The sequence below is a fragment of the Crotalus tigris genome, unplaced genomic scaffold (genome assembly GCF_016545835.1).
Source record: "Crotalus tigris isolate CLP2741 ecotype Arizona unplaced genomic scaffold, ASM1654583v1 scf7180000018537.1059022, whole genome shotgun sequence".
In the NCBI taxonomy this organism is placed as follows: Eukaryota; Metazoa; Chordata; class Lepidosauria; order Squamata; family Viperidae; genus Crotalus; species Crotalus tigris.
Window position 1 is genome coordinate 654,873 of NW_024097062.1, and position 22,188 is coordinate 677,060.

Here is a 22,188-nt window from a genome sequence, read left to right on the forward strand (position 1 = left end):
ATGACCCATGATAGTTTCAGATGTACATTGGATGTGTTGAATAATTTACTTGGACTTCAGTAAGGCATTTGATAAAGTAGATCACAACCTACTACTTGACAAGATAGAAAAATGGGGGGTAGACAGAACCACCACCAGATGGATCCGTAGCTGGCTGACCGGCCGTACTCAGCGAGTGGTCCTCAATGGAACTGCATCTATATGGAGGGAAGTGTGTAGTGGGGTGCCCCAGGGCTCTGTTCTGGGCCCAGTACTCTTCAACATCTTCATCAACGATTTGGATGAAGGGATAGATGGGGAACTCATCAAATTTGCAGATGACACCAAGCTGGCAGGAATAGCCAACACTCCAGAAGACAGGATTCAGATACAGAAGGATCTGGACAGACTTGAACACTGGGCACTAACTAACAAAATGAAATTCAATGGTGAAAAAAGCAAGGTTCTACATTTAGGCAAGAAAAACCAAATGCACAAGTACATCATAGGTGGCACCATGCTCAATAGTAGTAACTGTGAGAGGGACCTCGGAGTCCTAGTAGACAATCACCTAAATATGAGCCAGCAGTGTGCTGCAGCTGCCAAAAGGCCAACACAGTGCTAGGCTGCATTAACAGAGGGATAGAATCAAGATCACCTGAAGTATTAATACCACTTTACAATGCCTTGGTAAGGCCACACTTGGAATACTGCATCCAGTTTTGTTCACCACGATGTAAAAAAGATGTTGAGACTCTAGAAAGAGTACAGAGAAGAGCAACAAAGATGATTAGGGGACTGGAGGCTAAAAAATATAAGGAACGGTTGCTAGAATTGGGTATGTCTAGTTTAACGAAGAGAAGGACAAGGGGGGACATGATAGCAATGTTCCAATATCTCAGGGGCTGCCATAAAGAAGAGGGAATTAAGCTATTTTCCAAAGCACCTGAAGGCAGGACAAGAAGCAACGGGTGGAAACTAATCAAGGAGAGAAGCAACCTAGAACTAAGGAGAAACTTCTGACAGTGAGAACAATTAATCAGTGGAACAACCTGCCTCCAGAAGCAGTAAATGCTCCAACACTGGAAGTTTTTAAGAAGAGACTGGACAGCCATTTGTCCGAAATGGTGTAGGGTTTCCTGCCCGAGCAGGGGGTTGGACTAGATGACCTCCAAGGTCCCTTCCAACTTTACTACTATTACTATTACTATTACTATTATGTCAATAATAATAAAAGAGGCAACTTGACTTGGTTTCCAATTTTTAAAACATAATAGAGGGAGACTATATTATGCTATTTGAATGTTTGTTGAGAGGTCAGTGTTAGTCCAGTCAAAGTTCACAGAAAGGTTGAACCATGAAATAAGGGGTCTGCAGCAATCCTTTTAAATATATATATAACTTGCTTTGAAAACATTTGCTTTGAGGTATGAAATATTGCAGCAGGACCTAGCCTCAGTATATCAAGTTTAAAATAATATTTCAGCACAAATTCAGTATGTAACAAGCTATCACATTTCTTCAGTTTATTTACTGAAACAGTGGCTTAATTTACAAAATTATAGCTGCAATAAATTGTTTTAAAAATCTAGTTTTGTGTGTGTGTGTGTGTGTGTGTGTGTGTGTGTGTCTAAGAAAAAAAAGTGAGTTAATCATTGGTACAAATGACAGGATTATAAACTTGGTTTTAAGGAATTCTCATTTTCTCTAATTTGATTCAAGTTCCCGTGAGAACTCCTTAAGCCTCTATCTGTAGCCATTTTTAAATCAGCAGCTCATGATGAAGAAATATTTTTCCTTTGCTCTGTAGAAAAATCAAAGTGCTAAGAGATGTATTGTCTTGACCTTTTCAAGCCAAGCATGCAATGTTTTCTTTTTCAGTAAAGAAACTGGATATTTGGTTTATTCTCGCTTTTTTTTCCCTTTCTACATTTCAGGGCAATCTGTTTGATTTTCTGCGGCTAACAGGCTGGCGTGGGTCCAAAGTCCTTTATTTTGGTGACCATTTGTACAGTGATCTTGCAGTAAGTGTTTCAAACCTTTTTTGCACCAGCTGACGTCAGTGTCACTTAATGTTCTGTGTCTGCTACAGGGAAGCAAATGGTTTGTTTTCTGCTCATTGAATTAATCAGTATTGTTTATCAAGATATATAATGGAAAATATCCAGATCTTAGAGCTTGTGATTTTGCAGCCTTCATAACCCATTAAATTATATTACACAGTTCCTTTTTTAACCAAATTTAAAACAGCAAGACCGAGTTTAAAAGATTTATTTCCTAGGTTGTATTCTTTTGAATATCTTTTCCATCCTAAGCACATATGTAACATCTTTTTTAAAAAATAATAGTTTTTTTTCCTTAACATGTTTGTAACAACTTTATTTTAAAATCATACTTAAAATTGTTTGTTCTGTCTGTCTGTCTGTCTGTCTGTCTGTCTGTCTATCTATCTATCTATCTATCTATCTATCTATCTATCTATCTATCTATCTCTATCTCTATCTAGTTTACAAAACTGAATTTTATCTGAGAAGGCAAACATTTCTGCCCCAATTAATCCTCTACCAGGATTCATCCTCATATGTAAATGGAGCGTTGATTTATAGACATTTCAGCGCACAGTGTAGCAATGAAATATTTTGTTGTGATTTCCAACTCTCATCTCTTATGATAGCAGTACTACAGCATTCCTTATTGTTATGTTTATTTTGGGGAGGTGGAATGGGTGCATGAAAATGAAGGCTGCTGCGGCTAACACAAAACAATGGAAGAAGTCATGTGCATCAGCAGTTCACCATGGATTTTGAAACTAATGTTTCACAGTTTTGAAGATACAGTATCTTTTCAGACTGAGGAGTATGGATCTGTGCTGCTGGGATCACTTGTTATGCGCTGTCCATAGCTGGGCTTGTTCAATCAGAAATGAGTTCCATTGGATTCAGTGAGTCTTGATCTTTTATGAGCTTGCACCTCGCTGAACCCTACAGAACCATGACTATTGGATCATACACATAAATCTGAAGGGCTCCAGCCTGCTGCTTGAGACTTCAGGTTGCTGCATTTATGTCATGTAGGTGGCTTCTATAGCTATCTATATACCCTTCTTGCGACTTCATTATGAAATCTCTTCACAGTACTGCTTTTTTAATTTTTATTGAATGATAACATTGGCTTCTTTGTTAGAGTATCTGCTGTCATAATTTTAGGCACGTATTGTGTTTTATGGAAACTATCTTGATATTTCATTTGGATATTTTTTCTAATCACACAAGAAAAAAAAAACAGGCCTTGGGATGTCAACCACTTGAAAAATTGGGCTAGACAAGATCTGTTTGAGTGCGGGTACCTTTTCTGCAAATGCATGTCATTATTGTGCCCGGTTAATTAATTTTCTTTTGATGCTGTTTTATAAATAGTACAGCAACATCAGGCATTTTTACAGAACATTTGTTAATACTATTAAGCTAAAACCATATATTTTCAACCATATATTTTCAACCATATATTTTTTTTAACTGTTAAGTATTCAAATTCTTAGAGGAGTTCCCAAGGAATAATGGTTTTTAAACATTCTTCATTATTAGGGGTTTTTCTCTTTATGAAAATGTTAGGGAAAGAGGATTAAATGAAAGAAGGGAAGGCGTCTTATTTTTGCAATTCTTGAGGAACAGATCTAATTTTTTTTTGAGGGGGTGGTGTTAGTAACAGGGCCAATGCATTCCAATCCTGGAGGGTCATTCCAAGTTCAAAGTCCAAAATTGCCATATGAGTATCTTATTTAACAAGGCTAGTAACTTAGGCAAAACCCGTAGTTTTTTAAGATTTATAGATTTATAGTTATCTGTCCAATTGCAGTTGGACAAAAAAGAAATGCCCCAAATGAGCAGGCAGAGGTATTTTTGTATACTGAATGAAAAATGTGTCTCTCCCTCCCCCTTTATTAACTTGATGTGCCCCATTCTGCAAGGGAAGCTATGTAAGTGGAAGGCTTTTTCTATAAGGCTGAATCACAGGATCCTAAGTCAGTAAGTCACTCCATTTCCTCTCTCACCTTCTCTTTAAGGACCTCATGCTACGTCACGGTTGGAGGACAGGCGCCATAGTTCCAGAATTAGAAACAGAAATACGTATCATTAATACAGAACAATATATGCACTCTTTGACCTGGCAGCAAGCTCTTACAGGACTTCTGGAGAGAATGCAGGTAAAAAAGGGAGTGGGCTAGAATAAGTAGCACATGGGCATCACTGCATAGTTGTCATTTCCTTCAACTGGATGAAGCACAGTTCCTGGATGTGCTTTCTGGATTGTGTTGTATTCTGAAATATTTCCTGCAAATATTGGAATATGTGTTTTTTTTCCTGATAGAAAGCTCATCTTAAGAAATAGCATGTTCAGTGACTGGTCTTTTGTTTTAGTTTTCTTCTTTTAATTTTAGATGTATCAAGATGCAGAGTCAAAGCAAGTGCTTTTAGAGTGGATGAAAGAGCGACAGGAGATTAGGTGAGCTCCCTTGATTATTATGTGTTCCTTTATTTATGAAACATGCTAGGAGTGATTTAAAATGTACACTTTACAAATTGCAAATACAATGTGCCCTGCTTTAAGTAACATACTACTATAACTTCTTAATTTGTGCCCTGTAAAGTATTTTTATGCTATGAAATTTTTTATGTTGTGGGAAGACAAAGTGTTGGCCAGGATTGGAACTTCTGGATTTCTCATTTTTGGCCTTGATGAAGATTTGCTTTTTATTTCTTTGATTTTACTTTCCCTCATTGCTGACTTTTGTTTGCTTTTTCTGAAATTATGTTTTCTCTCAAAATTTTTGAATTTCTTTATGCTTCACTTTTTAAAAGCTTATTCATATCTCCTTACTATTGTCCCATCTTTTTTGTTCCTTGTGGCTCTAAAGAAGAAACAAACCATTTTCTTAGAAAAAAAATCAGGCACATGTAGAATAGAATGGAATAATAGAATATCATAGCATAGCATAGCATAGAACAGAACAGAACAGAATAGAATAGAATAAAATAGAACTGGAAGGGGCCTTGGAGGTCTTCTAGTCCAGCCCCCTGCTCAAGCAGTAGAACCTATATAATAAACTGTCTCATAAAGTCTCCAACCAAAACTAGAGACCAACATTTATAATACACATTCCTTGTCTTCTGGGGGTAGCAGAATAAGGTGATTCATTGTGGAATGCTTCTGTAATATTAGGAAATTTTCTATATTCTTTTCTCTCTCTCCCAGGTTTCCTATCTAATTTTATTATACCAACTTGTTTCCTTTCAGGTCACTTACAAAGAACCTGTTTAACCCCCAGTTCGGTAGCATTTTTAGAACCTTCCACAACCCAACCTATTTTTCTCGAAGACTGATTCGTTTTTCTGATATTTACATGGCGTCTATCAGTTGCCTACTGAATTATGATGTGAATTTTACTTTTTATCCTCGCCGAACGCCTCTACAGCATGAAGCTCCCCTTTGGATGGATCAGCTTTGCACAGGTTGCATGAAGACTCCTTTCCTGGAAGAAATGGTACATATTCGATAAAAGAGATTATGATATGCATAGTAGAATCTTAGTTTCCTTTTAGGAGGCTGCTGCTACTATGTTGTACTTTTGTTCTGAGCACTTCCTGATAGAAAGGTACCTGAGATAAGTGAATAGAAAGGTGGCACTAATATTATATCTGAAATCCTGCTAATAAAATATATTATCCATGCTTGATTATTCTCTAAGAATAAGTTTTAAATCTGGTACCTGTAACTTAGTCAGAGCTGTCTTTGTGTGCTGAGAAGGGTTTTACATGTTGGTAAGCTTGTAGAAATAGATTATAAATCTATTTCTTCTTTAGAACTACACATTTAACTTCCATAGAAATCTTTGCTACAATAGCTATACAGTATATGACATAGTAATTTAAATAGTTCCTAATCATTTCACCAATCATTTCACATTCAGTTACAAACTTGAAGATACTAACCTGTGTATTTCTAAAGAACTGAGTATGGTACATCTCTGTATAAACCAGATATGCCATTAGACCACACTCATTCGTTCATGTGTGATCTCATTCAGATTCACTATTTGATAACATTAATTAATGTGATATTAAATATGCAATGGCTCATTTACAAATTCAAGCCATCACTTGATACTGAATTTATCAGATGATGTATATTTATATATTAAATCATCCCTACTTAATATACCAAAAAATCAGTTTTTCATAACAGCAGGTGAATAAATTATCTTTAGTTGAATAATCTATTTCATAAAATGCCAATTTACTTAATGAATTTATAAGAATTTTTAGACATTAAAGCACAAATAGATGTTACAGATTAACCTGTCCTCTAAATATTGTATGCATGACTAGGATAATAAAAAATTAAAATAGTGATTGCTAGAGCCATTATCCAACTATAATGGAAAGGATATTTCCTTTATTGTATCCCTAAGAACACTCATATCAGCAAGAGTTAAAACAACATCAGAAAACAAGTCAGAAACTTGTCTAGTATAAAAATAGTGGTCCCTTAGGAATGGTGAATCATCAAAACTAAATTGTTTTATGCATCAGAATTTGCATGGACTTACCATGATCTTTTAAACTTAATTCAGAGATGCTTTTTTTTAACCCATAAAAGGCTTATGTCTTAGATTAGATATAAGTGTTGTGGGACTCTATTTTTTCTGCATTTGATCATGTACTATTGCCAGTCAGGACCATTGCTGTATCAGAGTCAGATATAAAAAATACATATTAATAATAGAATGTCCTTGAATTGAAGGCTCTTATTTAAGGCTGCACTTAGGACATCTGTTTATATTAAGGTCAAACTGTTGTGTGTTGGGTTTTACCCATTAAGTTCTATAATGCTGCTATAATTCAAGCTATAGCTATAAATAAAATAATGATTGACTGAGGCTACTTAGATTGTTAGAACTATTCAGATTCTCACTAGAGATGGTTTTCAAGGAATTGGCTTTCAAGGAACTGAAGAACACTTGAATATTCCAACAATATATTGAACCAAAGAAATCTTTACTATGTTTGTAGTTTGTGATTTCATGTTAGGGTCACATTAGGTGATCTCCTGGATGCAAGATGATTACAAATTGGCAGTCAGATGTTCTATACTGTACTTCTTCCCAGAATTTTTTTCAAGTTTTTCAAAATGTGCCTATTTTTCAAAGTTTTGAAGCATCATCAAATTGAAAAAAAAAACACTACTGTATTTTAGTAATAACAACATTTAAACTTGCTTCAGGTTTAATTCAGTAGAGATTCTTTAGCACATTGATGAGAACATCAATGCAGTTGCTATGCACATCTCATTAAAGCAGCCACATCTGTTTCCAGGACTGCTATGTCATTAAGGCCATTAAATTCAGGAAGCTTAGATGAAACAAAAAATCATTTCATCATTTCTATTCTGATGAATGCATGCTTCTGAGAAGTGTAAATATTCCATTGTTTAATGATGATTAAGATTGCAGCACCTTATAACATATGGATCATGGTAAGACTGACAGATTTGCTAAGAATGCTGTTGGTTATTTGATATTCCTCTTCTGTCCACCCCTCAAACCAACTTGAAGACTTGGGGAAGATTAATCCCCTACCCAAGTTAAGACTTCTGTACTTTGAACTGCCACTTCAGTGGAAAGAACCACAGGGCGCATAAGCTAACTTGCCATAGTTATGTATGGAAAATAGGAATGTTTATGATGGTTCTCTGCAAGTGTTTGTTCTATAGAAAACTATTATATTAGGGAAGACCATGGATGTTGCCATCACTTGGACTGCATTTCTGGAACTTTTATCTGGAAATACCTGTCCCTTCCTTCTCTCTCTGAGACAGTGTCTTAGCTTTTCCAATTCATGGGAAATATTTCATTGATGAACCACTTTTACATCCATATTTTGCCTCTAAAATGACACTGAGAGCAAAAGGTAGAAGCTGCATCATGAAATAGGCATCAGGGCAGATGAAAGAAATAGGAATATCAGAACAGTGCAATTTTGTAGCCTGAGCTAAGCATTTCTCTGAAAAATAGCTGCCATTTTTAAACACCAATGAGGCCTAATTGATTTATCTTTTAAATGTGAAATCATTAAAATACCAATTAACTTCCTAAACTATGTTTGGTAAAGACAATGAGATAGTGTCCGTTACTTTTAAAGGTAGACTGATCAGTAAAACTAGATAGTTTAGAAATAGGAGGTCAAAAACATGGATAAGAATTTGATATTTTTCCAGAATTGAGTACAATTGTTAATTCTGATTCCTGAGTCTGTCTACAAAATAAAATATGGTGTTTATCTTTTCCAGAATTCTGTGTGTAAGAATAACAAAATAAAATATTGTGTTTATCTTTTCCAGAATTGTGTGTGTAAGAATAATTTCCAGTGGAATATTCAAATACTTGATACAGGAATGACAATATTTGTTGTTGCAGGGATGAGATATTGCTGCATTTGGTTACTAGGCATAACACCATTTATTTTTTTTACAAAAATAATACATTGTTTCATTATGGAATAGTCCTAATGTTAATATATTTTAATTTTCTTCATGGGAAGGGGGAAAGAAACAATACTAATTATAAGGCAAAGAGAGATAATTGGCATATTTACTGGTAGCATATTGATGTAATCACAATGAAAAATGTTAAGAATTGTTTGTAAGGTCCCTTTTTCAAACTTTCCAATTCAGGAGGCTTACAAATATGTGCTGTCTACAGTTTACAGGTAACAATTTTTGACAGTCTTTCATTGGAAGATTAAAAAAATATCAAAAGAAAGCTCAGTAGTGCAGTTTCAAAGTAAATTTATCCATTCATTAAATCTGAACTAAATTTTCATTGGCCCATTCAGGGTTCTCACAGTGTTCATTTGCCAGACACATTCCTAAGCAGATGATTGAAATTTCATGGACAGGATATATGTTTTTAAGTTCTTTCCATTCATATTACGATTACACTCAGAACTTATTCCTGAAGGTCTCTAAAAAGAGGCAATGCAACATGAGAGAATGAATTCTGAACAAAAAAAATGGGAAATTCTTTATGTTACTGCAAATGCCGATAGCTCTTTTGATCATAATTCTTTCCCATAACTTTAAAAAGAATAGAATTGAGATATATAAAATGTTTCTTCAAAATATCAAAATTTCTGGAATTTTTTTTTATCCTGGTTTGTATTACAGTATATTACTCTTGTCCAAAAATGACTTCAGTATCAACAAAATCTTCTCTGTGGAGAGACTCCTGAAACAAAGATACAAAAACAGTCAGTTAATCTGTAACAATGAAATAGGCGGCATATAAATGTAATAAATAGATAATAAATAATCTAATTTCATAGTGGTATTCAGACAGCTAAAACCAATAACTGAATGTGACCAGTTCCTCCAGTTATATTGGACTTTATAGATGCGTTCAAAAGATAACACATCTTCTATGTTCTGGTTACAATTAGAGGAACTAAAGTGGAATGTTCAAATACATTTTTTTTCCCATCCGCAGCAAGATTCTATCTAAAATAGGTGACTCTCACTCAATATTCTGAAGGTGGAGCCCATGGATTTGGCTCCAGAAAGGAATCATTCAGAAGCAGTCATTTTATACACAAGAGTATGCCATGTATGGGAACAATTTGCCTATCCCTAAGAGTTAACTACGGTAGCTTTGGTTGCATGTAGGTAACAACTGCATGATGGGTTGGTATCTGAAAATATTCAGCACTAATGTTTCAGTTGTCTTACCTGAAATGGCTCATAGATAGAGCTATCTGCTTCATAAATAGGATTTGGAATGGATACTAAGTGTGGGCTCCTTTCCTGCCAGGAAAATTCATCATCATCTAGTTCAGTCTATAAGTAAACAGACTAAGCATGACTTTGTTCTTCAAACTGTACAGAAAAAAATGAATCAACGAACTTGAATAGAGAGCTGAGACGGTGATTTAGCCAAGGAGTTTAAAGATAATCTGAAATTTTATATGCATGTATGTATTTATGTACGAATTAAACACAATCTATCTAGCTGCCCAACTCACACACAGTGATTTGAGGCAACTTACAACATTACGTTTTTTAGCTGGAAAGAAATTGATCACTACATTATTAGATAAAATCCCCTGTAAGCCAAGACACAAAAATATAATTTCCTTGGCAACAATATGGAGGCAGTTTGTTTTTGCCTTCCTGCTTTTCAACTTTCCAGTCCATTTGGTGACTGTCACCAAAGTTCTAACTAGCTTTCATCCTGGTGAGCTTTTTGAGAACAGCTCTATAAAGATTACTTATACTGTGTATATATATCTAAAAGTTAAATTTCAAATTGATAAGGAATCAATAATGTAGTTTTGAAACTGCGGCTATGGAATCACTTTTTCTATCAAGGTACTAATACTCTTTCATTTTTTGCTCATGTTGGGAAAGACTTACAGATGTTATTGCCCAACAAAACTAACAGACATGGCTAGAGAAGGTTGTTATAACAATAAAATTTAAATTGCGGTGTTTGATTTGGATGAGATTCTACAACCACTAATGAAATTACAACAAAAAGTACATAATTATTTCTACCCGAGTTCTGTTGAAAGAACAAACATTAAAGTCTATAATTTGTCATGATCAAAACTGAGAGTTGGATTTACATACCGTAAGATGGCGAAAGTGCACTTGTTGGTTTCTCCTTTTGAGACAGAGATAGGACAATCCAGCAATAATTGCACACAACAGAACTATAGCAACAATGGTGCTTATGCCAATTGTCATAGCAGCAGATGGTTTTCCAATACTTGGAATCTGTAAAAAGCAATGCTATTTTCAAGTCATATCTTAATGATAAATTATTATTGTTAAGTGGCATTTTTGGATCCCAAATTAAATTCCTATGTAGCTCAGAATAGCAAAATATCTGCAAGGCACAATCTGATATTAAAAAGAGGAGTCTGCTGATTTTCTTTAAAGGTGAAAGTGTTTTTCAAACAATATTATAGCTAATATTTAAAAAGACAGCAAACTAAAAGCTAGACTTTTTGTGATATTTTTGTACTTTGCACTTTATAGTTATATTTATATTAAAGTAGTCTGTATGACAGCTCTAGTGGTTAAGGCACCAGGCTAAAAAGCAGACGAAGACTATGAGTTCAAGTCCTGCCTTAGCCATGAAAGCCAGCTGGGTGACTTTGGGCTAATCACTCACTCTCAGCCCAACCCACCTCACAGGGTTGTTGTGGGGAAAACAAGAGAAGGAAAATTTGTTAGATATGTTCACCACCTTGGGTTGTTTGTAAAAACAATAAAGGTGGGATATAAATAAATACAAAAACTTACAGGATACTACTCAGATCTTCATTATAACATAGGGAAGGAATGCAAAACAGATAGTTTCTCAAGAAAAGAAACTGGTAACTAACCTGGTTATATTGCAGAGGTACCTTCAAAGGACTCTGAATAGCATGAATAATCCCATTGGAGGCCAGAATATCCCATTCAACAATCGCTGTATTGTTAATTGGCTCAGAAACCTGGTGCAATAAAAATGAACCAAACAGCTTTAATTTATCATTTACTGCAAATGAGCTGTAATTCAAAGAGTTTAAGACTTAAGGAATGCTACAAATCCAAGGCTGTTTCAACATTATCCAAAAAGATAAGGCACAGAAATTCATGGCTAAGAAGCTTGCATAAAGAGAATGGATACTTACAATGAGGAAAGTATGACTCAATGACTCTGCAATGGAAAGATTGTATCCTGCTTGGGAAGGTATTATTGTTCCAGCTGTGAGATTGAAGCTTGAGAGGGCAACGCCACGCAGCGATGCATGAAGTTTTACATCCTTCAGTGATAAAGACTAATAAAACAAAGAAAAGATACAGCTCAACCAAAAGTTATTTTACTGATGAGAAGAAAGCCAACTGCATGATATACAATATTGTATGGTGCTGTATTATTTGTATGCCACCTCCTTGAATGACTGTGGCCTTTATTCAGCCCTCTATATCTTAACACTGATTCCACTGTACTGTATGTGCTTTTAGCCTGCACACACTGATGTCAAAGAGGCAAAACAAAGTGTAGGGCCCTGTCGTTATAGTGGATCCATTCCCTGCATTGGTTGCTGACATGTGAGCTTGCAGGCCCATCAAAAATGAAAGGACCATTGTAAGCTTGCAGGCCCATCAAAAATGAAAGGACCAAAGACCTAATACCCACAAACATATAGGGAAAAATGGCAACCTCCACGCATATAGTAAAAAGGATCGTCCTTTTTTCAAAGTAAAGAGAGAAAGTGAGAGCAAATGGCTCATTGGTAGTTAAAATAGGAGGTGTTCAAGACTGCTCTAATCTCGCTTTCTTCTTGAGGCTGAGCATATTACTTTTTACTCAAGTAAAGCCCATAAAGTAGCATAGGTGTATTCAGTGGTGGGATTCAGCCGGTTTGTACACTTCGGCAGAACCAGTAGCTAATTTTTTGTTGCCCAGGCACAGAATGGACTTTCAGAAGCGGCATCTATACAGAGAACTGGTTGTTCACATATTTGAATCCCACCACTGAGTATATCTTTCTACACATTTGAAAAATTCTAATGCAGGATTTCCTTGTACTGGCATATTATGAGACTTTCTCTCCTTTTTCTCATTGGGAGTCAACTTTGGTAATCAGAAAATGTAAACAAAACCCTTAAGACACTTTTCCTGCCTTTTCGTTTATTACCAGATTTAAATTTACCAGTTCATCTGCTAATGAACCAAATTTAAATTTAAATGTGCTTTTAGCCTGCATGCACTTATATTTAAATTTTGTTCATTACCAGATTTAAGAATGAGAAACAAATTTAAATTGTTTCACTTAAGGTTCAGAAGATTATCTGGAGTTCTATCAAGATTATGTTTTATAATATTACAGAGTGTTTTTTCACTTGCAAAGCCATTATTCACATTTAAACAATGCACATATGGGTTCTGCATGATTATCTAATCTCATTACTTTTACTAAAACGTGAATTATAATTGAATTGAAAATTCACACTGGGGTAGTTTAGCCTATGGAAAAAATAACACCATTTCCTTTATAGTTTAGCTGTTCTTGCTCCCCCGAACTACCAAAGCTCTTAAAAATTTGGAGAAAATTGTAAAAATTCTTCCAATTGTTATTCTGTCATAAAGTTAAAATACCAGGATTTCATGAGAAAAATGGAACATATATTTATTCGTTATCTTCGTCTGCAGTTGCTTTAAAAGAATCTGAATTTCCTGCTATACTGCAATTAATGGCTTTACTAGAAAACAAGGCCCATTCAAGACAGACAAGTCATATAGGTTGTACATCAAAGTTATTAGCTTGACTCTATTTTTGATTATTTGTTTTTGCTATTGCTTTTGAGATGGCACAAAGTTATTCACCCCTCCAACTAAGACTGCCCCACCAGTGTCCATTTTGTGGTCCTTACTGTATTATCTCCAAAGCCAGAGTTCACGGGTATGAAAAGAGTTTTATAAGCTAAGTCCTCAGAGAGGAAATTTAAAAAATCTACTCCTTCCTGAGTGGTGTTAGCATAATCCAGAATTATCTGAAAAAGAGGAAAGAAAACATCATCATCATCAAATTTGGAAGGGTTAGGTTTAGGGTGCAGACTGTGCAGAAATTGACAGACTTACTTTAAGGTTGAAAGAAAAGAAGAAACAGAATACTTTCAAACTTGGGGCCTATTTTATCAATGGTTGGAGAAAAGATTTAGGGATTAGGAATTTAATTTGTATTAGTGAATAAGATACTCAGACAACATATTGTTGTTGAATGATTAGTATTGAATTGTTAAAAAAAAACTTTATTTAAAAAAAGTTGGAAAGGAACTTGGAAGTCTTCTAGTCCAACCCCCTGCTCAGCCAGGAAATCCTATACCATTTCAGACAAATGGTTGTCCAGTCTCTTCTTAAAAATTTCCAGTGTTGGAGCATTCACAACTTCTGGAGGCAACTCATTCCACTGATTAATTGTTCTGTCAGGAAATTTATCCTTAGTTCTAGGTTGCTTCTCTCTTTGATTAATTTCCATCCATTGCTTCTTGACTCCTTCTTTGTGGCAATCCCTGAGATATTGGAACACTGCCTTCATGTCACCCCTTGTCCTTCTCTTCATTAAACTAGACATACCCATTTCCAGCAAAGAATTCCATTCTTTATATGTTTTAGCCTCCAGTCCCCCAATCATCTTTGTAGCTCTTCTTTATACATCAAATGATTACCATTAAAAGGTTGCCTTAAGTTCTTTTTTTAATAAAAGCTGAATATCAAACAGAAATTTGAATATGTCTTTGTGTCTTCTTTGTGGCAGCCCCTGAGATATTGGAACACTGCTATCTTGTCACCCCTCGTCCTTCTCTTCATTAAACTAGACATACCCAATTCCATGATTAACCAGGAGTATTACTATGTTCAACTCAAATGTATCAAAGGGACCATTTCTAAGTAGCTCCTACAAGGAATAGCAAATATGAATTTCCTTCCCCTCCTAAACTGAGGGGCATTTGCAAAACAGTAGACTGTCCCTGAGTAAAAACTGGCTGATAACAGCAATTTGACAGATCAAAATTTAAATCTCCTACTTGCTTTTCTATATAGCTTGTCTTTTCACTTCAAAGAAATAAAAGACAGAGGCAGGATCCTTTAAGGAATAATTGAGGACAACTCCATTAATTCTGGAATTTGATCTGAATAATGAGACACTGCTGTGGAGCATTCAGAAAGGTTGCACAAATTGGTTTTATTAAAAACAAGTTCCTTAAGAAAACAATATATTTCAGGCTTTCTCTGTAAAAGATGCAAGTGTGGTATAGATCAGTCTAAAACAAACTGGAGGAAGTAGCAAAACAACAGAGAAAGTTTAAGTTGCAGTTAACATACATTTTAAAATCAATATGTAGCAAGAACACGTAATTCTAGAACTAACATATTGAATGTTGTAAGAACAATCAAAAGCCGAACTCGGATTCAGTCGTCAGGATTACAGTACTTCAAAAAGATTTGAAAAGCAGTCAACACTGAGTGAACATTGTCTTACATGCTGGTAAGTTTTGGTATGAATAAATATTTTTCTCCAAAGTTTCCAGATAAATTACTTTAATTTCAGAGCACTTATTTGGCATAGTAGTGTGAGACATATAGATGCATCTGGACCAGGTTTGAAGGAAGGAATAGTGGTCACTAATGATTATTTTTTAAAAAACCCATCATCTTCATACTTACCACATGTTTCCCTGGTCATTCACAAATATATTCATAGTAGCAAAGCTAGAGGATGAAGGTACTACTAATACTTACTGAATAGAAGACTGAAAAGTTTGCCTCTTGAGCCAACACATCCAAAAGGCTGCCTGTGCAAGAATAGCCATCTCCAATGAACCCATCCTTACAGTTACACTGTACATCTAAAAAAGAAATAAAATTTGGGGGCATTTGCATTGGAGACAAAGTTTAAGATTTTGTAAGAGCTGTTATGAAGTGGAAAGGCATAAATGAGATGACACTTATGACCTCATTTATTTTCTCACCTTGAATTCGATAGCAGTAGGCATCCCACTTTTCACTGAAGTTGTTTCGATAGCCGTAGTTTACAATGCCCACATGATGAGTACCACAGTTCTGACTTGGGTATACAGTTGGATAACCAGCTGTGCGATTAAAAAGCCAACCTACTATACAGAGGTGGAACCCCATCTAGAAAAACAGAAAGACAGGCTTTTCAAAACAATTGAAACATTATTTCAATACTCAGATATATTTCAACAAATTTCTGACTATTCATATCTTGACAAGATTATCTTGTACAATAATAAGCTTAAATGCAGCTTTCTTAATGTGGCACTCAATGGGGTATGCCCTGTTTAGCTTTTCATTTCCTCTGCATGCCACTTTTCTAGTCCCCATGTGCAAGAAGTGGCTGCCAGCTTTTCATGGTACGAAAACAAGTACACTCACTTTCTCACATTGAGTCATTCACTTTTTTGGTTTAAATTTATTTTAATTTGGAATTCTAATGTGAAATAGATAAAAAAGTAAGGATTCAGTGGGATCCAGTGGGAGTTTTAAAGCTACTTCAGACAGAGATAAAGTTCAACAAGGAAAGCATATCTAGTGTGACTCTTAGCACAGATCAAAACTTGAGACACAAATTGAACTGATATCACTGAGCTGCCTTGTTACCTGCTGAGCAGCAGACAGCTGCTGAAGAGTGGCCAAGGTAGCTCCCTCAGCTGCGCACCTGGCTTCAGCCTCTTCATAGGTAAAATTGTACTTTCCTGTGGGAGACTGCTGATGGAACACACCAACGGTTTTGTCTGGGGAACAATCATAGAAAGTTACGTCTACTAAGCTTTGTTGAGATGTGGTTCAGATTTAGAAAAAGACCCTTTGAAATGTTAGAAGAGATGCTCAATATTTTTATTCTAAATGCCTCAATTTTAACCGATGCCCCCCAAAAATATAAAACATCAAAGATTATGGCAAAAAATAGGAGTGATGTTAGAAAAGGAAGCTAATTACATGCATGTTCAACAAAACGAGGATATTCCAAGACTAAACCCAATACTCTGTTGGATAAATTGCATCCAAAGAATAAGAAAAATCACATTGGATCAGATGATGGTCTCCTTATGGGCAGAATGGCATCCCATCCATTTCTTTTCCTCAAAGAAAGAAGTAAGCCACAAGAAGCGAACAGGTGACTTTTAAATTTGGGGAAGAATTGAGAAGCAAATTAATAAATTTAGATTATTCCAAAGCAAGAGGCAAAAAAAATATCTGATTTGGACTTGACCAATTATGTGCCTTTGCAGAACACAAAGAGCATCTTTGTGTAGTAAGGGCACTCCCTCCAAAAGTGAGAACCCCTCTTCCCCAAGTACTACAGTAGAAAATAGAAAGCATGACATGAATTATCGCAGGGATGACTGAATAGAAAAAAGCATTTCTACCCTCGAAATGCAGATCAGTACAAATAGCCTCCATGTGGCATTGCCCGTTCTCTTCCAAGCAACGGTCTGTAGGGGGAATAACTTCCTCGAAGCACTGCATTCCATTTCCAACATAACCCACCTTGCATTCGCATCTCCGGGTATTCTGCAAGGCAAGGAAGCCAGGCGTTACTGCAGTCCTATGGCCAGTGATGGCAATCAAATCAGAGACAGACAGCAAAGGGAGTGGAATATAAAAAGAACTCAGCAGCAAGCCAAAGAAACAGTATGACTCAGAAGTCTCCTTGGTCTCCAGTGGTTAGAATGCCATATTGTAGGCAAACTCTGCCTACAATCTGGAGATTGATCATGACGGGCTCAAGGTTGACTCAGCTATCCATCCTTCCAAGGTCAGTAAAATGACGACCCAGATTGTTGTGGGCAATAGGCTGACTTTATAAACCATCCAGAGAGTGCTGTGAAACACTATGGGGCAGTATATAAGTCTAAGTGCTCTTGCTATTGCTATTCATTGCTTTCTCAAAAGTAAGATCCATTCTTGATCTGAAAGTTACTTTTGCTTTTCAGAAATGGACTGCCAACCAGTTAAATACAGTAGTTTCTCTAGAGTGTGAAATTTTACCCTAAGAAACGTCCTACGTGACACAAATGTATGGAGTTGATATAAGTTACACAAACAATAGTGTTTAATACGTGAAGTGAATATTTGGTACTTGGAGAAGAGAAGAGGAAATCCATATGCCACTGTGCACCATTGTCCTTCTTTTTCAACCCATTGGGTGGAATATCTCCGCAAGAAGATCCCCACATAGACATTTGACATGATCTCATTTCACCAAGGCTTGTTGCAAATATGAGCGTGCAGAAATTATGTCTGATACTCACTGGACCTGTGCTAATACAAGTTGCATGCTCACTGCATTGTCCATTCCTTCCATCTGCACATCTGTCAATAGGATCACAGATGTAGCCGTCACCCTGGTAGTCCATTGAGCAGGTGCAGGAGACATCCGTTCCATTCTGTGTGCACGTAGCATGGTTGCTGCAGCCACCATTGTTGTTTCCACATTGGTCAATCACTACATCAGAAAAGGCCATTCAGTAATGCATAACTTTTGACTCTGCTTCGGAAGTCATTCTGTAATTGTCCTAAAATTCCAAATTTTGATACTGCTTGGGAACATTAATATAAAATTTGTACATGCAATCAAAATAGGATTTTTTAAAAAAAAAATCTTTAAAATGTTCCAGTTCATCAATCATTTGTTATATTATTTTTCATTTTTATGGATAAGCAAAACTAATTTTTTTAGCAAGCTTTTAATGCAAAGTGAACACCTCTTAGTTTGAGTAAATTCAAAATGGATCTCACCAACAAGAAGAGATGCTATACTTGAGAATCTATTGTTGTAATAGGCACTCTTCTGCATACTTCAGAAGATATTTTGGGAGATGAAACAACTTTAAAATACTTCTGAAATGATTTAAGTTGCATGGAAAAATAAGTTCCTTATTTTCACATTCTTATTTACCTCTTAACAGTAAAATTTTTGAATTGTAAGATCCCGAGAATGATTGACTAAAGATGGGCAGCTATAGAAATCAAATGAATAAATGAATAATTAAAATTGTCAAGAAGCAGGATTTCACAGCTGCAATCCTACACAAGTTGCTCATTGAGAAATTGGAAATTCTGATCAATGCACAATTTAATGTTCAAAAAGGAAAAAAAAGGGCATTCATGCAAGATGATATCTTTGGGAATCATTCCAGAATGTTTTCTACAGTGGTTTGGTATCTATAAATCTGGATTCATGATTCTTCTCTATCTGGAATTATGAATTAATTCATTTACATTATAAACTGACTTTCTCAGAGAAAGATTACTCGGATTCCAATAACTCTAAAGAGATGAATACCACTTAGATGAAAAACCAGACATACCTATACTGGAGGGCTTGTGTGAAAATGAAAGCAATTAAAGTAATGCAACAGAAAAGCATCCAATATTATTGTGAAGGATATAGCCTTATATCCTGAAATTATGCCAACATTTTAAAAATAGGATGGAGCTTGCAAATGTTAGATTTACCCTTTGCAGTTGCAACCATACCTGTGCATGTCTTTCCATCTCCCTCGTACTTAAAGTTACATTCACAGATATTATTAGCTCGGCAGACAGCATTTGGATGGCAGGCTGGGGAGCACTGAGGCACTGCAGCTGAATATATATGTAAACAAATCAGGCAAACCCATAAATTCACTTCAGAATTAAACATATAGCTTGATTAACTGTATGCAATAATGCATCCAACAATTCTGCTAGATTTTACTACGGGAAGTCCTCATTACAGAAAAATCTTTCACCCACTTTGGAAAAGGGAATCTTTGTACCTTACAAATTTTCTGGCAAGAAAAAATCAGTTATGAATGAATGCCTTAAATATGCCTTAAAGTGCCTTAAATATAATATTTGAGCAGCATTTATCCAATTAACCTTATTCACCAAACCAACTCTTTCGCTTTTCATTGCCATTTATGAACCTGTCACCACTATATTTCAAGGAAATCCTTTCTTTCTAGATCATGCTTCTAATCCGTATTATACAGTAGGACTGAACATATTTTATTCTCATCCAGTTGTCTGCATGACTTATTTATCACAACTGTGGTAGAATGAGAAGAGTTAGTTGTGTTGTGTGGGATTAAAGTTCATCTGCTCTTGGATAGGCAGTCCTGAACAGATTTCACGTAAAAATAAAAATTATCTACATGGCATGATTGTATGTATGTATGTATGTATGTATGTATGTATGTATGTACTGTTTGCCCTTGAGTCAGTTTTTGACTCTTGGCATCTGCCTGAAGTAATTTCTGCAAATTTCTTAGCAAAATTTTATTCCTTGTTGAATGACTTCTGATTCAATGACTATCTGAAATTATGACAGTGCTGAATGAGGGGGACTTATAATAGTAAGTAGTTGTAGTGGTAGTTGTGGCTGTCACAGCATCCCTGCAATCACCTGATTGCAATTCCTGTGCTTATCAACCAGCTCCCAGTTGTGACTTTACAGTGCCCTGTGATCACTCATTCACCATTTGCGACCTCTGCTGCTGGCTCTTGGCAATTCAAGTCATCGAGAAAGCTAGCAGGAGGTCAAAAACAGCAATCTCGTGATTGTGGGATATGTGACTTTGCAGGATTTGTCTGGTACCAAAACCTTAAGAAGGCTGGTAGCAAGTAATCTCTCTGTGCATTGGGATTGTGGGAAGGGGAGCCATCATTGCTATTTTTATTATTTTAAAAAATCAAGTACAGTGGTGGCCAAGGGCTGTTGGAACACCAGGAGAAGAACTCATGCAGTGACAGAAATGGGCAAGATTCGTGTGGGTTTTTTTCCCTTTGCTGGTAAGTTCCTTTGCTCTTTAAAACTATGTTAACCTAATTTTACAGTGAATGGCTATTTGCATGGGACAGGATGGAAAAGGTTACTTAGGGACATTTTCATCAGTGCTGGCAAACTTCATGTTGATTAAAGCTTATCGTTCAGGTCTCACATTCCCTTATTATAAATATTTGCTAGTCTGTCTTTGTTTATTGTTTAAATCTTTTGATTATGAAAAAGAAAAGCCATCAGGGTTGCTTTTTTTGCTTGATTTTGGAGGAAAAACTAGATGAGAATTTGGGCAGGATAAAACTCCCTGTATTGGTTGGATATCAATTCTGAGCTAATGTGATTAAGGGAGAGAGCAGAATTCTTCCAATATGTATAGGAACTCCCGAAACCCTGTGATTTCAAAAATACATTAGCTTGCATGCTGATAGTGACATTTTGAAATTTAATATTACATTTTGTACAAAAAAAATCAGTTTCTTCAATTAAACAAAGCTAAAATACTACAGATATGTTGAATTGTTTTTTTCCTCCTCTAGTGCTTCCCAAGATATTACACATGCCTGAAATATCATACATCCACGAAAATCCACGAAAAAAAATCAGTGGAATGATGGCAAGAAAGAAAAAAAAGCATTACTACCTTTTTGAGAAATGAAGCCATGTGCTAAGACCCACTGGGCCTTTCTCTTGGGCGATGTTTCCCAACCATGGCCGGTTCTGGATGTGTGGGTTTTAAATCCCAGAAATCCACAGCCAGCATGGCCACTGAACAGAATTCTGGGAGTTGAAGTCCACATACTTGAAAGTCACCAAGGTTGGGAAATGCTGTTCTATTGAGTTGTACTTTTGCCGTGTGCCAGCCCTGAGATTTGCTCTACCTAGTTTGGTTTCACAGTGCTCTCCAGTCCATCCCGCAGAGCAGAAGCAGAAGCCATTTCCGAGCAGCCCTTCGTTGCATATCCCATTTCCTGAACAACTGCACTCTGCAATGAAAAGGAAGCCACAATCATGATCTTGAGCTAAGAAAAGAAGTGCATAGTGGGCATGGTGTATGGAGCTGTCCCAAGCCCCTGTTTTACCTGACCATTCCTCCTCATATTTATTTTTTTTTATCAAGGGATAAAACATCTAAGTGATGTCCTGATAAGCAGTAATTTACTAAGTCACCAATGGATGTTTGAGTATTTTATCTTTCATTGTAAATCCTTTCTGGCAACCTGTAACCTCCATGTCTTCCTACACCTGAATGAATGTAATGGCAGGGAAATCACAGAGTGACGGAAAGAAGATTATTAGCAGGAGGGGGTGGGGAACACACCACTCCTCCACCCTGCAATGAGAACATGGAAATAACTGTTAAATCATTCAGGGAATGAGGCAGAAAATGAGAAACAAAAAGTGTTGAGTGTATCCAAAGGACAATTTCGCTATTAACAGAGCCAGTTCTAGGTTTAGATCAAGCAGGTAGAGAAGGGTGCCAAATTTTAGTGGATGCCAAAATGGAAAAGCTTCCTCCAAAACACAATAAAAAAGTGAAAAGCAGTTATGGCTTACTCTGTGAGCCAGTGCACCTGCTTGGGGAGGGGCTAAATGTAACTTTCTGATGTAAATAGGGTGAAAAATTCCAAGAAATTAAAAAAAAAAAATCTGGAGTTGAAAACCCTAAGTGTGAAGTTCAAAAACTCGAAGAAAAAAAAAAGGAAACAAGAGGCACCTAATTGAAATTCCAAACAAAATCAGAAGAGGAGCCAAACCATAATAGGTGCCAAAATATGTCTGTCTAGAGCACCAGCAACATGCCTTTATTAAA

The 22,188-nt window shown here is 36.0% G+C and overlaps 2 protein-coding genes across 3 annotated transcripts in view; one reads left to right on the top strand and one right to left on the bottom strand.

Moving 5' to 3' along the window:
• The window catches only part of NT5DC2 (5'-nucleotidase domain containing 2), a 32,489-nt gene extending 24,117 nt beyond the window's left edge, over positions 1 to 8,372 (top strand). Inside the window, exons 11-14 of the mRNA XM_039353918.1 lie at positions 1,917 to 2,003; positions 4,043 to 4,183; positions 4,418 to 4,482; positions 5,275 to 8,372. Coding sequence (XP_039209852.1) covers positions 1,917 to 2,003; positions 4,043 to 4,183; positions 4,418 to 4,482; positions 5,275 to 5,536 — 555 coding nt within the window. The 3' untranslated portion in view covers positions 5,537 to 8,372. The remainder of the gene's footprint in view (positions 1 to 1,916; positions 2,004 to 4,042; positions 4,184 to 4,417; positions 4,483 to 5,274) is intronic.
• Positions 8,373 to 8,470: 98 nt separating this feature from the next.
• The window catches only part of STAB1 (stabilin 1), a 119,382-nt gene continuing 105,664 nt past the window's right edge, over positions 8,471 to 22,188 (bottom strand). Inside the window, exons 57-69 of one of the 2 annotated variants that reach the window (XM_039353898.1) lie at positions 21,257 to 21,361; positions 19,094 to 19,201; positions 17,866 to 18,059; positions 16,981 to 17,125; positions 16,211 to 16,344; positions 15,559 to 15,724; positions 15,329 to 15,435; positions 13,459 to 13,578; positions 11,712 to 11,858; positions 11,421 to 11,531; positions 10,660 to 10,806; positions 9,760 to 9,867; positions 8,471 to 9,262 (exon numbers count right to left, since the gene is read on the bottom strand). In XM_039353898.1, the coding sequence (XP_039209832.1) occupies positions 9,206 to 9,262; positions 9,760 to 9,867; positions 10,660 to 10,806; positions 11,421 to 11,531; positions 11,712 to 11,858; positions 13,459 to 13,578; positions 15,329 to 15,435; positions 15,559 to 15,724; positions 16,211 to 16,344; positions 16,981 to 17,125; positions 17,866 to 18,059; positions 19,094 to 19,201; positions 21,257 to 21,361 (1,649 nt within the window). In that variant the 3' untranslated portion in view covers positions 8,471 to 9,205. Of the gene's footprint in view, positions 9,263 to 9,759; positions 9,907 to 10,659; positions 10,807 to 11,420; positions 11,532 to 11,711; positions 11,859 to 13,458; positions 13,579 to 15,328; positions 15,436 to 15,558; positions 15,725 to 16,210; positions 16,345 to 16,980; positions 17,126 to 17,865; positions 18,060 to 19,093; positions 19,202 to 21,256; positions 21,362 to 22,188 lie in introns of those variants that run through there. The other variant, XM_039353900.1, reaches the window with a different exon arrangement.